Below are 13029 nucleotides of genomic sequence, written 5' to 3' on the forward strand. Positions count from 1 at the left end.
TTTTTCTTTTCTTTTCATTCCAATCAAAGAAAGATAAATTTTGTGTTATAGCATTTGTTTTGGTGGAGGGAGAGAATGGTAATCTAGTTTAGGACTACATAAAGTATGATTTTTTAAGCTTGATTATGTCAACTTACAATGATATTATAAGAACTAACGAAAAAGAGAGAAAAAGAATGACTTTTAGATATTATGATTATTAGATGTTGATGCTTCTCGTGTTATGGTCCATCGTGGAGGATTGGATTGATTTACGTTTATATAAATTTAATGATGTTAACCCTTTTTAATTTCCTTTTGCAATTGAAAGAATATAAAAAAGTGCAAATATAACTCAAATAAATATGTAAGTAGGGATGGTTTATATGGTTGATAAAGCTGTAATGATGTTGGTAATGGTGGGAAACCTCTTAGATTGACTATGTTCACTTTTTAAGTTGTTTCTTTAAAATTAAACTAACAGATTGAAATGAGGAGAAAATATAGTTATGGATGTGAATTGTGTGTTATTTTCGATTTTTTAAACATAGATAGACTTAATCATTATCAATTAGTCGAGAGAACTAATTTGAGACATGTATAGCATATAAATATATATATATATATATATATATACGAATCGTTGACATTTGAGTTCTTTTTTTTAGTTCAACAATCTATGGTGGGAGATTCAAACCTTTTACCTTTTGGTCAATAGTTTATACTTTAGTTTATACGAATCACTTGAACCGTGATTATATTGGTATCAATTAATATCTTGAGTCTATTGAAGTTCAATGATAGACAAATATGACATTTAGATAGTAGAAGGTATTTTACTTGGTAAAATATGGTTACCAAGATTATTGAACTTTCTAAATATCTAAGTTTATAAGAAAAACAAAACACTTTGATGTAAATCATATGTAGAGAGAAAATAATAGCACATTAAATGACACAACATAATGGTGATATATGTAAACAATATATAAAACTACCATTCTCTCTTTTTAGAAGCAAAAAAATATTCAAATTAGTAAATCGATTATCACATCAAATAATAAAAAGACGGAGAGAGAAAATGACATTGACAATGCTAGTTCATCTAGAACAACACTTAAATCACACTCATACTCATACCATTACGAATTTAGACATTAGCTACGTTGATTTTCAAGTAACACAATCTAGCAGCTTAGGTTACAATTTATAATAAATGATTGAACTCTCAATCTCACCAAAAGGTCACCATTGCACGCACGAAAATCCTCAAGTAATTTTTAAAAAATACCTCATAAAACAAGGTTTTTATAACACGTCATAATCTCACACACTGTAAATTCTCTAATGTCTCAACACCATGAAATTTTCTTTATGAAAAATTGTGGATCTCACTCATCCGGCTCGAGTTCTTGCAACAATAGCATTGAAATGATATAGTACTATATACAAATACTCCACTATTCACCATTATTTGCCACAAACACCGCAATTTCACTTTTCTCGACCATCCATACTTTATACCGCAGTATAGCTCCACAATCGAACATAACATCTTTTAATCAATCAAGTTTATAATATGTCATTTTCACTTTATAAATATGATAAAAATGAAACATTAAATCTTAAGGATGAAACGAAGAGAAACGGATTTGCATCGAGGCAAACAAAACCAATAGCGACATGGAAAATGAAATAGACAACTTGGGGGAGGGAGTATTGAATTATGTAAAATGACACGTGTACAAAACCCATTGGAAGGAGGCACGTGTGTGGGCCATGGACACGTGTATGACAGGGGAAAGAGTTGAGTTCTGACATGTGAGCCCCTCACAGAGAAGGAAAAAATGAAAATGTCAGACAATTGGTTTAAGCAAAATTAGTCCTTATCTAACCTTTTTGTCCCATAATTAATCAAAGTTCGATCTTTTTTTTTTATTTCATTTCATCAGTAACACTCTCCTTTAATTGGATCTTGCTATCTGCCAGCTCATCAATTTTCTTTTCAAATGTTGAATTATAATAAATGGGTCAAAAATACATCACTTTCTTATAATTTGTTGATATATCTCATTAATACCACCCAATATCTTTTTTAAATTGATTTTTTGAAAATAATGAGTGAGATATCAAAATTAAACAACCTACTAATTAGATGTTTTAATAGTTTCAATAATTTACCTAAATTTTTCGAGTATATGTTAATGAATAAAGTGCTTATTATACATTACGGTAAAATAATAAAATGTAGATTAGATATTTGTTTGATTTTTTATTAAAAAAAACTATGTTATGTATTAACATTTTTACTATAAAACTTTTGGGTACATATTCCCATGTTTTTATTTGATTGCATAGAAATTATTGTTTATTAATTGATGTGTCCTTAATTACTAAATTAATTAAAATTCATGCTACAATAAAACACCATATAGATTGGCCCATTTTGTTGAAACTCTCCCCAACTCTTTTCATTTCATTTCATTTTCTATAAAAATTTGGCCCACCATTAAAATTTTATTGGTTATTAGAATTATAACCTTTTATATTTAATTATAATGCTGAGTGAGGGCTAAATTTGTTTTATTTTATTTTATTTTATATTATATAGTTTTGATTTGTATCTAAACAATTATTTGTTTTTTTTTCAACGCTATACTTTATTTGAAATTTTAGGTAACATTAAAATTTTAGTTTATTTTTTCTTTAAACGAGATATAATAAATATTGAAATTTGATTTTTAAAAATATGTAGTTGAGTAGAACTCAAAATTAATGGAGATAAATTCAAATTGGAGAAAAACACTAAGAATATCTATAGAAAAAAAAGTCAATAAAGAAGATAGGAAAGAATCTAGTCTTTATTGAAAAATTCCTAGTATTTTAATTTTGTAAGAGATATTTGAAAAGAAAAAAAAAACGAGAGTTTAACAACACGGCTATTTGAAGCTCCTTTTATAATAACTAACCTCTAATATATATACACACTCACTTTCCAATCCATACTCTCTTAGACCTATGTTGATATCTATTCCTTCCATTAAACAATATTCATAGATCCCACGTAACTCTTGAACACATCTCCATGAGAATCAATAGATAAAGATAGCATAATACTATAAATATTATATTTACAATAATTACACATAAATCAAAAATCATCATTAGGAAAATAAGATTAGAGATATAGAAATTAGTGACGTAGAGTTGTTATATAGATTAAAATTTTAGGCCCAAGAAATTAAAACGAACGAGTCAAATCAAAATGGAGTGTTTGTTATATTGATTGATTGATTGATAATAAAACCAATTTTGTTGAGATTGAATTTGATTTTAGAGTAGTGTTGGTCTTTTGCCAACTACCCACCTGACCTTTCTTATGCTTTTCGTTTCCATTATTTTCCCTTTTTCTTCTTTTAAATGTTTTAAAGTTTGGTACTAATTAAAATTCATGTCTTCAAAGTTGTACTAATTAAAGTTCGGTACTAATGAAAGTTTTAGGAGGTTGTCGTAGTTGTATTTTTTTAAAGATCAATAGGTGTGAATTTTATGCTATAAAGACATATTCGTTAAGCTTTATAGATTGTGAAGAACATATTGTATATTCCTATGAATAGTCGATATTGTTTGTGTTTTATATATGGAATGGGACTAATGAGCTTGATCTTGTTTTTATTCTTTGTTCCTTTTGTTGATTTATGTCTTGACTTCGAGCATCGTTAATCTTATATTAGTTTTTATCAAAATCAAAAGATGCCAATGATTTTGCATTATTATTATTTACAAGTGGTGAATTTTATGTTTTTGATGACATTGTACCTTATGCATAATAAAAATTATAAAATTAGGCATTTTCATACCTTAAAAAAAAAAGATCAGGGAAAAGTCGATACTGCCCATCAAATCGTCTTAGGAAACAACCTAAAAATCTCAAAATAATTTCTAAAGTACTATTTTCTCAACATTTCGTTTGGTCCTTTAAGTATTTTAAATTCGGAAATAATTTAACTTTGGGTTCTAATAAATTAGTCGTATATTTTCAAACAAATAACAATACGTTTCTTCTTGTTAACAAGAGTGTAGTTTATTGTAATACATTAATACGTTGAAGACCAAAAGATTCATAATTCAAATTTCCATTTCAACATATACTAAAAAACAATTGTTCCGATGTCGAGATTTATATATTTTCCAACTAGTTAATGCATAATATCATGAATGATGTGTATATATATATATATATATGAAACTGGTTATAGGAATGCAATCCAAAAAAATTTATAATTTAAGAAATAATGAAATGTTATGTATGTATTTAATTAATTAATTGATGGAGAGTTGAAAGGGATGTGAGATAGTGTGGGATGGGAGAGCACTATCAAATGAGCTGGAGACATGATTTCAAGTGGCTCCCACCCATTCAAAAAAAAAATATATATATATATATATATATATATATATATATATATATATATATATATATAAAACACTCCAATCAATTTCACCAATTAATAATATGAAACCATATAATATATCTAATATTTATTTATCACCCACCAATTTTCAATTTCTTTTCATCTCTTCTTTCAATTTTCTCAACCATATTATTTTTTCCAATTCAATGCTTCTTTTTATTTTTCTATTTTTCTTTTTATCTTTTCCTTTTCCCCTCTATTTACAAAAATAAAAATTACTTTGTTCTACCAATTATCAATTTTCCTTTGCATAAATTAATGCCTTTATGGTTTTACAATTTTCTAAAAATAATAATAATAATAATAAAACCCTCTTTGATCTCTCAATGATTTTTTCTTTACATCTCAATATTATGTTCTCATTGTGGCTTAATTTTTTTGTTGTTTCCTTTCTAGTTTTTGGGGATGAGATTCTTGAAAATTTATTCACATTGTCTCACTTGAAAAGTTTTTGGTTTTCAATTATTAAAAATGTGAGTTTTTAAGCTTTGGGTGTATCAATCAACATAGTAGAAGTCTTGATCCTTTTACTCGTGAGGGAAAGTCCACGCTAAATAGTAAATAACATAAAGTTGATTCGTGATTGAAGATACTTTGTGAAAATTATAATGAGTGTTTGGACTACTAATATTGGAAAGTGATACTCATTTTCTTTTGATTTAAATAATTTAATGATAACAAGAAGTTATATTCTTTAACATACAAAAACGTCAAAGGATAAGGATATAAAAAAAACGAATACTCTATGTGACAATATTCTAGATCACCGATTTAAAAATGAGTTCTTATAATCGTAGAATGAGTAATTACATTACTACTAGAGAATTATTTATTTACTCCTCTTTGATTTTAATTGAATAATTGTACATTATTTTTTAATACAATAAAAATGAAAGAACAAACATTCATTATTTGTGAATCATAAATTCTATAATCACGGAACGTTGACGCATTAATTAATATTAAAATCATTAAATTATAATGGTTAGTAATTAGATTATTATGTATGGATCATGAAAATAAAATAAAACTTTTTTAAAAATCACATAATAATATTATAAGGAATATTTATTTATTTATTTATTTATTTAGGTTAGGGGGTTAGGTATGTATTTTGCGAGGATATGGAAAAGCAGGTGCGAAACAAAACACAAAAGACTTTTGTTATAAATCATAATGAAATGTCGTCGTTTCGAGGCCCATTAGCCCATTCTAAAGGTACTTCTCCCAATTGCTTAGGGTTAGGGACCCTCCAATGGCCCTAACTCTCATTTTCAATCCTTACGGGCCCCACTTCTACTTTTTGGGCCCACTCCATTTCTTTTTATGTTTTTTTTTTTTTTCTATTTTCCAATATTATTTTCACAAAACTCAAATAGGTAGCATGGTTATAATAATAACTTCATCTTCTACAACTTTGGGTATCTAAATCTCATCTTCAAGTATTGACCCAAAAATAATCACAAAGTTTTCCTAAATTCAAGTGTGTGTATATCTATATATATGAGAAAATTTGAATTTTTGTTGGTGTTTATTATTGAAAAAATCTAAAATATGTTATATTTCATACATTCATTGGTTCATATTTTTTTTTTATATATTTAAAAAATGTCTCTTTTTCCGTAAAATGTTTTTGCGAGACATATTTAATAATAAAATAAGATTAAAAAAGAGAAAATGGGCCCGGGGGAGGGGACAAGTGGAGTGACGTGGTGGGCCGACATGTTGGAGGGCCACTTGCAATGGGCCCAGAGCTGAAGACGTAAGCCCTGATTAGACTAAAGTAGATGGTAGGGCCCTTCTTGTTTTTTCCTATATTATAGTTTATTCCCAAACTTCATATATATATATATATATATATATGTTAGTGTGTATATATTTGTCACCCCCTCCTCAAATTTTAAAAAATATCTAACAAAGTCTTTAAATTTATAAAACTAAACACCAAATTTTGTATTTTTTTTCTTAAAAAATTATACAACAATTGAAAAAGTTTCCAATGATATACATAGTTAAGAAGTAGACTAAACTTAAAAAATAAGCATAATTCAAATAACACCGACCATTTATGACATCTCTAAAGAATTGTTGTTTTTTTTTTTAAATTGTTATTATTTTTCTAAATTACATATTTGGACCTAACTTTTGAGATTTGTATATACATACATATTTAGTACCTATGCCTAAAACTTTCTAAAGGTGTCTATTTAATTCCCTTACCACTCTATTTCACATACTTAGCCCCACTTTTAATGTTTCATATTTTAAAAGGAAAAAAGAAAAATGCAATCCTTCGATTTATTGGTGTATAAATAATTCTTTAAAGTTTGGATGGGTAATTATTTTATTTTGGTTTTTTGAAAATTAAACTTATAAATACTACTTCCACCTCTGACTTTCTATTGTTGTTATTTTTGTTTTACTAATTGCTTAAAAAGCCAAGTCAAATTTTTGAAACTAGAAAAAGAGTAGTGTTAAAATTTTGTTTTTGCTTTTAGAGTTTGCTAAGAATTCAATCATTATCCTTTAAGATCCTTACCAAAACGGTTATTAAACGAGGGTAAAATTTTTACTTTTGTATTTATTTGGCTATTGAATTTTTTAAAAAAACATATAATCCAAATAAAATAAAATAAAATAGAAAGTCAAAAAATATAGATGATGTAAAATCCAAATGGATAGAGACCATTGAAAATTGAAAATGAATAAATGAAGAGGATGAAATAATAAAAGTGGGGCCAAAAGATATAGGGAAGATGTTAGTGAAGGTGTAACCAAAATGTGTTAATCTGCCAAAGTTGTCTACTCTCACTATACATACTCCTATCTCTATGTCTTTGTCTATGTCTCTTACTTTTTTGGTAAATTACCTCTACCTATACTCTCTCTTTTTCTTTTTCTTTTTTACTTTATTTTATTTTCTTGGAGTGGAAAAAAAATTGTGGTGTTTAGGTCAACTACTTGGGTTGAGTCTATCTGCCTTGAGATATGGTTGGGACTATGCCTATTCACTACCCTTAGCTTTAACCTATCTCTAATCATCCTATCACATTGGTATCATCTAATCTTAGACTTGTTGCCATTTTTGAAAATATTAGGTTGAATTGTTTATTTTGAGAGTTTGTTTGATTTTAGTTTTCTCTAAATTTGGTCTTTGTATTTTTAATAAAGCTTAAATTCAGTTCATTGAAGTTTTTATTTTTCAATCGAAATTTTGCAAGAAAATATAAGGTGGATATATTTTTAGATTTTATAATAAAAATGCTTTTTGAGAAATTCAACAATAAATTAGTAGGGAATGGATTTAAGGTTAATTAAAAATATGAAGAATAGAATTGGACATTTGAAACTAAGTTTAAACAACTATGGACCTAAATAGTATTTTTAACTAAAAATTTATTTTTCTCATAATAAAACAGTACAATTTTATAATTCTTTTTCCAGTTATGTATTATAAATATCCTTTTTTCTAATCTTATCTATTGGATGCTTTTTTTTTAATAAAAAATTACATCGAATGACAAAAAAAAAAAACAAAACAAAACAACTCATAGTACCTCTTTCTTACCTATTACAAATATGATATTATAACGAATAATTAGATATATCAAATAATTATCAAAAATTGTTCGCTTTTAAATTTTTTACTTTTTACAATTTAAAAAATGTGGTAGCTATTTTTGCAAACACCAATTTTTTTCAAAATGTTTTTTGAATTTGAATTGCAAATCTCAATTCAATAATTAAAAATAAATAAATCAAGATTACGCATAAAAACATTTTACTTTTTCTTTTAAACAAAAAATTAAATAAACGATATGGATATTCAACATAAATCATAATTGGAATTGATCATAATTATCTAACAAGAAAATTGTATTTACTTTCTCGTAACTTTTACTTTCCAAACGAAATATACGAATTCCTAATCAAATTTAAAACAACAAACGATTTTTTTCAAAACTTTTTTTTTTTTTTTTTTTTTTTTAAATTTTCCATACTTGACTTCAAAAAGCAGATGATGAAACAACTACTCTCCTAGGTAAAGGTAATACTTACTAAGTTCACTTCTCAAAAACTAAAAACTACAAACCGAATTAGTTATCGAACGAGACTAAATTTTTTAGAGTTTATGCTACCTATTTTCCATTAGCTTTGAATATAGAGCGAATTCTAAGTGGGAATGAGAGAAATTTATTAAATAGAATAAAAGAGAATGTAATTTGATTGAGAAATAATTAATTTAGAAGACTAAAGTTTAGATCTACCTACTCCTTGATTAGCAGGAATTTGCAAAGCATCGTAATGGCCAAAACCATGGTACAGAACTCTGATTGGATTTTCTTTGCCATATTCATCGCCATATTCAGCAATGGAAATCAACCCACCAGAATCTTTATCGTACATGTACACTATGATAGGTGCCCTGAAGTAGCAGCAGCAGCAGCAATAACACTCGTCATCATAAATAAATCACTGATATGTGTAGGCAGTACACAACACAGACACTGAGACAGAAATAAATAACTTACTGAAGAACATGTGAAGCCATGAACAACTCCGGCTCCCCTCCCCACACGTGTGGTTTTCGCATATTTGACACGTACGTATCGAAATCGCCTTCAACAAACCTGTTATACAACACAAGCAGCAAAACCCAATTTCAAAAACACAAGTAATGTCATTGATGTGAAGCTCCATTTCGTGTGAGAGACTAGAGAGAGAGGGAGATTAACCATTCTGTTTCCTCACGTCTCTTGATGAACTCATCTGCAACCTGAAAGATGTGTTTGTGTGATTCATCATTCAGGGCATCCATGTACAAATTTGCAAAGAAATTGAAACGAAAGATGGAATCTAGATCAGTATAGTAGGGTTGTGTGTAAGTGTAACCATGGTATTCTCTTAAAAACAAACAAAACGTACATTGGACCGCAATTCGTCTGCTAAATCTCTCTGAAGGCTCTCACTTGGAGCTGGTTTCCCAGATCTCAAACAAGCACCATGAGCGACTGACCGGAACAAACATCTTCCATCTCCAGGAATTCCTGTCCAGAACAAACAGGTTGCTTACATTACCACAATTTCCCCTTTAATCCAATAGTACTTTGATAGCAAGATGTACAGGCAATTACCAATTGATCATTTAACGTAAAACAAGGAGAGGAAGACTTTGATGCTCACCGATAACCGAGTAGTCGGTGTAAACCTTTTTTCCATGAGAGAGTTTGACATGAGATGAATCAGAGTTTTCTTCATTATCATCTTTTTCATAAGCTGCTTCAGCATGGACTGGTTCAGAAGTTGAATAACAAACCACCCACCCAAAAACTAAGCCAGCAGATGCCCATCTTTCTGGCCATCGCATGTTATATTTGATTTTGCTAAATGTCCCATCATTGGGGATTGAGAGCTTCACATTCATACCTTTACATGCCAGTGAAATTTCAACTTCTCTACCAGGTGATCCTCTATCGGTGATCAAATCTTTAACTGTAAAAGCTTGAAAGTCAATTGACCGTCTGGAGAAGCAAGTACTGAGACAGCCTCCCTGAAATCTTTGGCTAGTATTTGGTGAACAAGATGATATTGTGGTGACGGATTGATCGGCATACTTTGGTCTTGAAATTCCATAGGAACAGCATGAAGTTGATGTTCTCCGGGATAGCACTGTACAGATGTTGCTGCCCATCTGTGTGTAAATGCGCAAGTTCAGAGGGACAGCATTCCTTGTACAAATACTGATTGAACCAATACTCATGGTGGTGCAGCCTGAGGAATTAACGAAACAAATTAACAATTGAAAGCATTACATCGGTACAATTACAAACATTTTAATTGGATTGGACCAATTAAAATTACTTGGAAAGGGTGACAAAGAAAATAACAAAACAGATGACCATCCATACAGACCATGCAAAAGTGATCATCCACAACAAATAACTAATTCAACTATCTTATATCATCCAACATTCATGTTCATTCAGCTACATTTTTCTTTTTGAAGAACGGTTCCGTTGATGAAAAAAATGTATGGATATTTACTAAAAAGCAAACAATTTCAAGTAATGTTCACAACATTCCATTATCAACTTGTTATAGGATGTATACTAATTGCATATCTGCATTATATATAATAACAAGAGGAGTTATATAGAAATCTTTTAAATATTCTATGCTGTATGGATTGCAATTTCTTTCCTTGGATGGGAAAAAAATCTAATGAAGGGGATACATGAGGATATTGTTAGCTATCAAAGTAAGGTATTTACTTAGCAGAGGAGCAGGTATTCAAGTTCTTACTTGGTCTCAACTCAACGAGACAATCTAATGAGTAGAGAAGCATTTACAAGAACACGGAAGTCGGAAGAAGCTAATGATAGACCAAAAATAGTAAAAGGAAGGCTCTACCTTGGTACTTGGTTCTCTTACCCTAGTGCTAAGAGAACTTGTAGATAGAAGTAGAGTTCATAGGCTTAATTTTCAACATTCGAAAACAAAAAACAAATTACAACAATCTAAATGGTTATCGATCAAGGCCTAAATTGAAAAAATTTCCAAAAAACAGAAAACCGTTTAACAGTAGTGTTGTTCAGGAAAAAAAATGACAACCTACCATTTCATGTATTTCAAAGATAGGGTTAGGCTTCATAGTCCAATTAAGCTGAAAATTTTGATGTTGTCAGTATGTAGCACAACCCAATTCGCCTTACAGTTATTAGTATCTGTAGAATACATTCTTAGCAGCTATAAGCCTTTTCTTAGAAGTCCTTAACAGGCAATTTACTTGTTTCACTAAAAAAACCAATACACAATGTGTTCCATATCAGTCTCTGTCCCCTCTTCAATTTTCAATCTTGAAAATAACACTGTAATTGGTTCAAGCATTACATTTAATAATGATTTGATCAACATACTAAACAATTTCATTATCCATCAAAATCATAATTATAATAAACAACCCTATAGAATATGACTTCAATTTTCAACCTACCACAGCTCATAGAACCTCAAATATCCGTTGACTAAGAATTAAAGTTCAGCTCCAATTATTAAAAAAAAAAAAAAAATCCCTTTTTGGCATTACAGATTTGCATAATGTTACAATTTACGAAATATAAACCGAAGTTCCAGCACAAACCCAAAAGAAAATTAACAAGGAATGAAAGGGGGAAAAAAGAGAAACAACAATAAAAAAAAATAATAAGAGACCCCATTACCATAAACTAAAGAAAAATGGCAAAACCAAGAATCAGCAAACTCTGAACGCAAAGTTATGAAAAAACTAGGAACAAACTCGATAAACTAATCGAATCACAAAACCCGATTATTATATTTTATTTATAAATAAAAAAAACGAAATCAAAGGGCGAAAGATGAACAGAAGCAAGGAAGACGATCAAATCAAAGAAGGGAGAAACAAAGGAAGGAGATTTAAAAATAAGAAGAAAAACCCAAAAGCACGTGAAAGAAAGAAAGAAGAGGAAGAAGGAAACCCAGAACATGGCATAAGATTCAAGAAATGGGGTTAAAGGAAAGAATACCTGAAAGGATAACTTTGAGATTAATTTTGAGGCAAGAACACACAGACGACAGACCCACGTTGGGATTTAGGGTTTTAAGTAGCGAAATTGCTTGGAGAGTAGAAAAGGGCAATGTCCATATTGTCTTCTTGGATTTGTATTGAAGAAGTTGCTTCTGAATTTGCCATTGTTTTCGCTTCGTAGCTTCATCGAGGAGCTGCTTAAAATTCAAAGATGAAACAAGAACATTTGGGCACTGTCCAGAACCACACTTTTTTTCCCCCAAATCGGAATTCAATTACAACAATTCGAGATTACAAAGTGACTAATCTCCATTTAAGTATAAATTTGTCTTAGAAAACATAGCATAACGCGACGTATTAAGTCTCTACCTATCAACTTTAATATTATTATTAAACTTTGACTTTTCGAGGTCAGAGGTTAATTTTCCTATCCATTATATATAGAATACTAAAAATTATTAAAGCCGTTTGGGCTTTTAGGGCTTTTAGGCCTTTAGGGCTTTTAGGACTTTTGGGCTAAACTATTAGATGCTTTGCCCTAACTTATGATATACATTCAAATTACAAGATTCTTGTTTGCTTGTTGGATTATATTGGAATTTTGCTTCTTTTTTTTTTAATCCATGTTGTAGCTAAGTTAAATTACAAAACTTTATTTCTAAAGTTCTTAAATTTTATATGGAATCAGTCTTTCGCATTATTTGATAAGTTACTAAACTTTGAATTTCAAATCTAATAAATAATTTTATAATAAAACTTTAAATTTTACAACGAGCTCAAGTATTTTCTTAAATAATGATGAAAACGTCACAAAACAAAACGACTATATTTGAGGGTTCATCAAGCTACACAAATTATTAAAGTAAACAACAAAATAAATTTAGTTCAACCACAGTAACATAAAACTTCCTCAAAGATAAACGGTTAATTTTCATCTCACAACTCTAAAAAAAAACATAAAAACTATTTAAATTTATGAACAAGTATTTATACTTTTTTAACAAATTAATATGTTTTTTCTTTTTTAGT

General features: G+C 29.0%; 1 protein-coding gene across 6 annotated transcripts; it reads right to left on the bottom strand.

Moving 5' to 3' along the window:
* Positions 1 to 8625: 8625 nt before the first annotated feature.
* LOC103486791 (OVARIAN TUMOR DOMAIN-containing deubiquitinating enzyme 4) lies at positions 8626 to 12390 on the bottom strand. 6 transcript variants are annotated; one of them, XM_051084033.1, is made up of 8 exons: positions 11999 to 12336; positions 11071 to 11118; positions 9882 to 10226; positions 9639 to 9731; positions 9381 to 9502; positions 9191 to 9231; positions 8987 to 9085; positions 8626 to 8880 (listed from the first exon to the last, which is right to left on the bottom strand). In XM_051084033.1, exons 3-8 carry the CDS (start codon positions 10213 to 10215, stop codon positions 8706 to 8708), a joined length of 864 nt encoding a protein of 287 aa, XP_050939990.1. In that variant the 5' UTR covers positions 10216 to 10226; positions 11071 to 11118; positions 11999 to 12336; the 3' UTR covers positions 8626 to 8705. The 6 variants fall into 6 exon arrangements, with proteins under 6 accessions (XP_050939990.1, XP_050939989.1, XP_008443092.2 ...); XM_051084032.1 differs by having other exon boundaries at positions 11071 to 11179; XM_008444870.3 differs by lacking the exon at positions 11071 to 11118 and having other exon boundaries at positions 11999 to 12333.
* Positions 12391 to 13029: the final 639 nt, after the last annotated feature.

This window comes from Cucumis melo, chromosome 4 (assembly GCF_025177605.1).
Source record: "Cucumis melo cultivar AY chromosome 4, USDA_Cmelo_AY_1.0, whole genome shotgun sequence".
NCBI classification, from domain to species: Eukaryota; Viridiplantae; Streptophyta; class Magnoliopsida; order Cucurbitales; family Cucurbitaceae; genus Cucumis; species Cucumis melo.

Bases quoted from the DNA above. Each gene is read 5' to 3' on its own strand.
- LOC103486791 (XM_008444865.3), bottom strand. From the start codon at position 10,215: ATGAGTATTGGTTCAATCAGTATTTGTACAAGGAATGCTGTCCCTCTG. The intron at 9,232-9,380 runs GTACGTTTTGTT...CACATCTTTCAG, and splicing joins CAGACGAATTGCGGTCCAAT to GTTGCAGATGAGTTCATCAA. The intron at 8,881-8,986 runs GTAAGTTATTTA...CTGCTACTTCAG, and splicing joins ATGGCTTCACATGTTCTTCA to GGCACCTATCATAGTGTACA.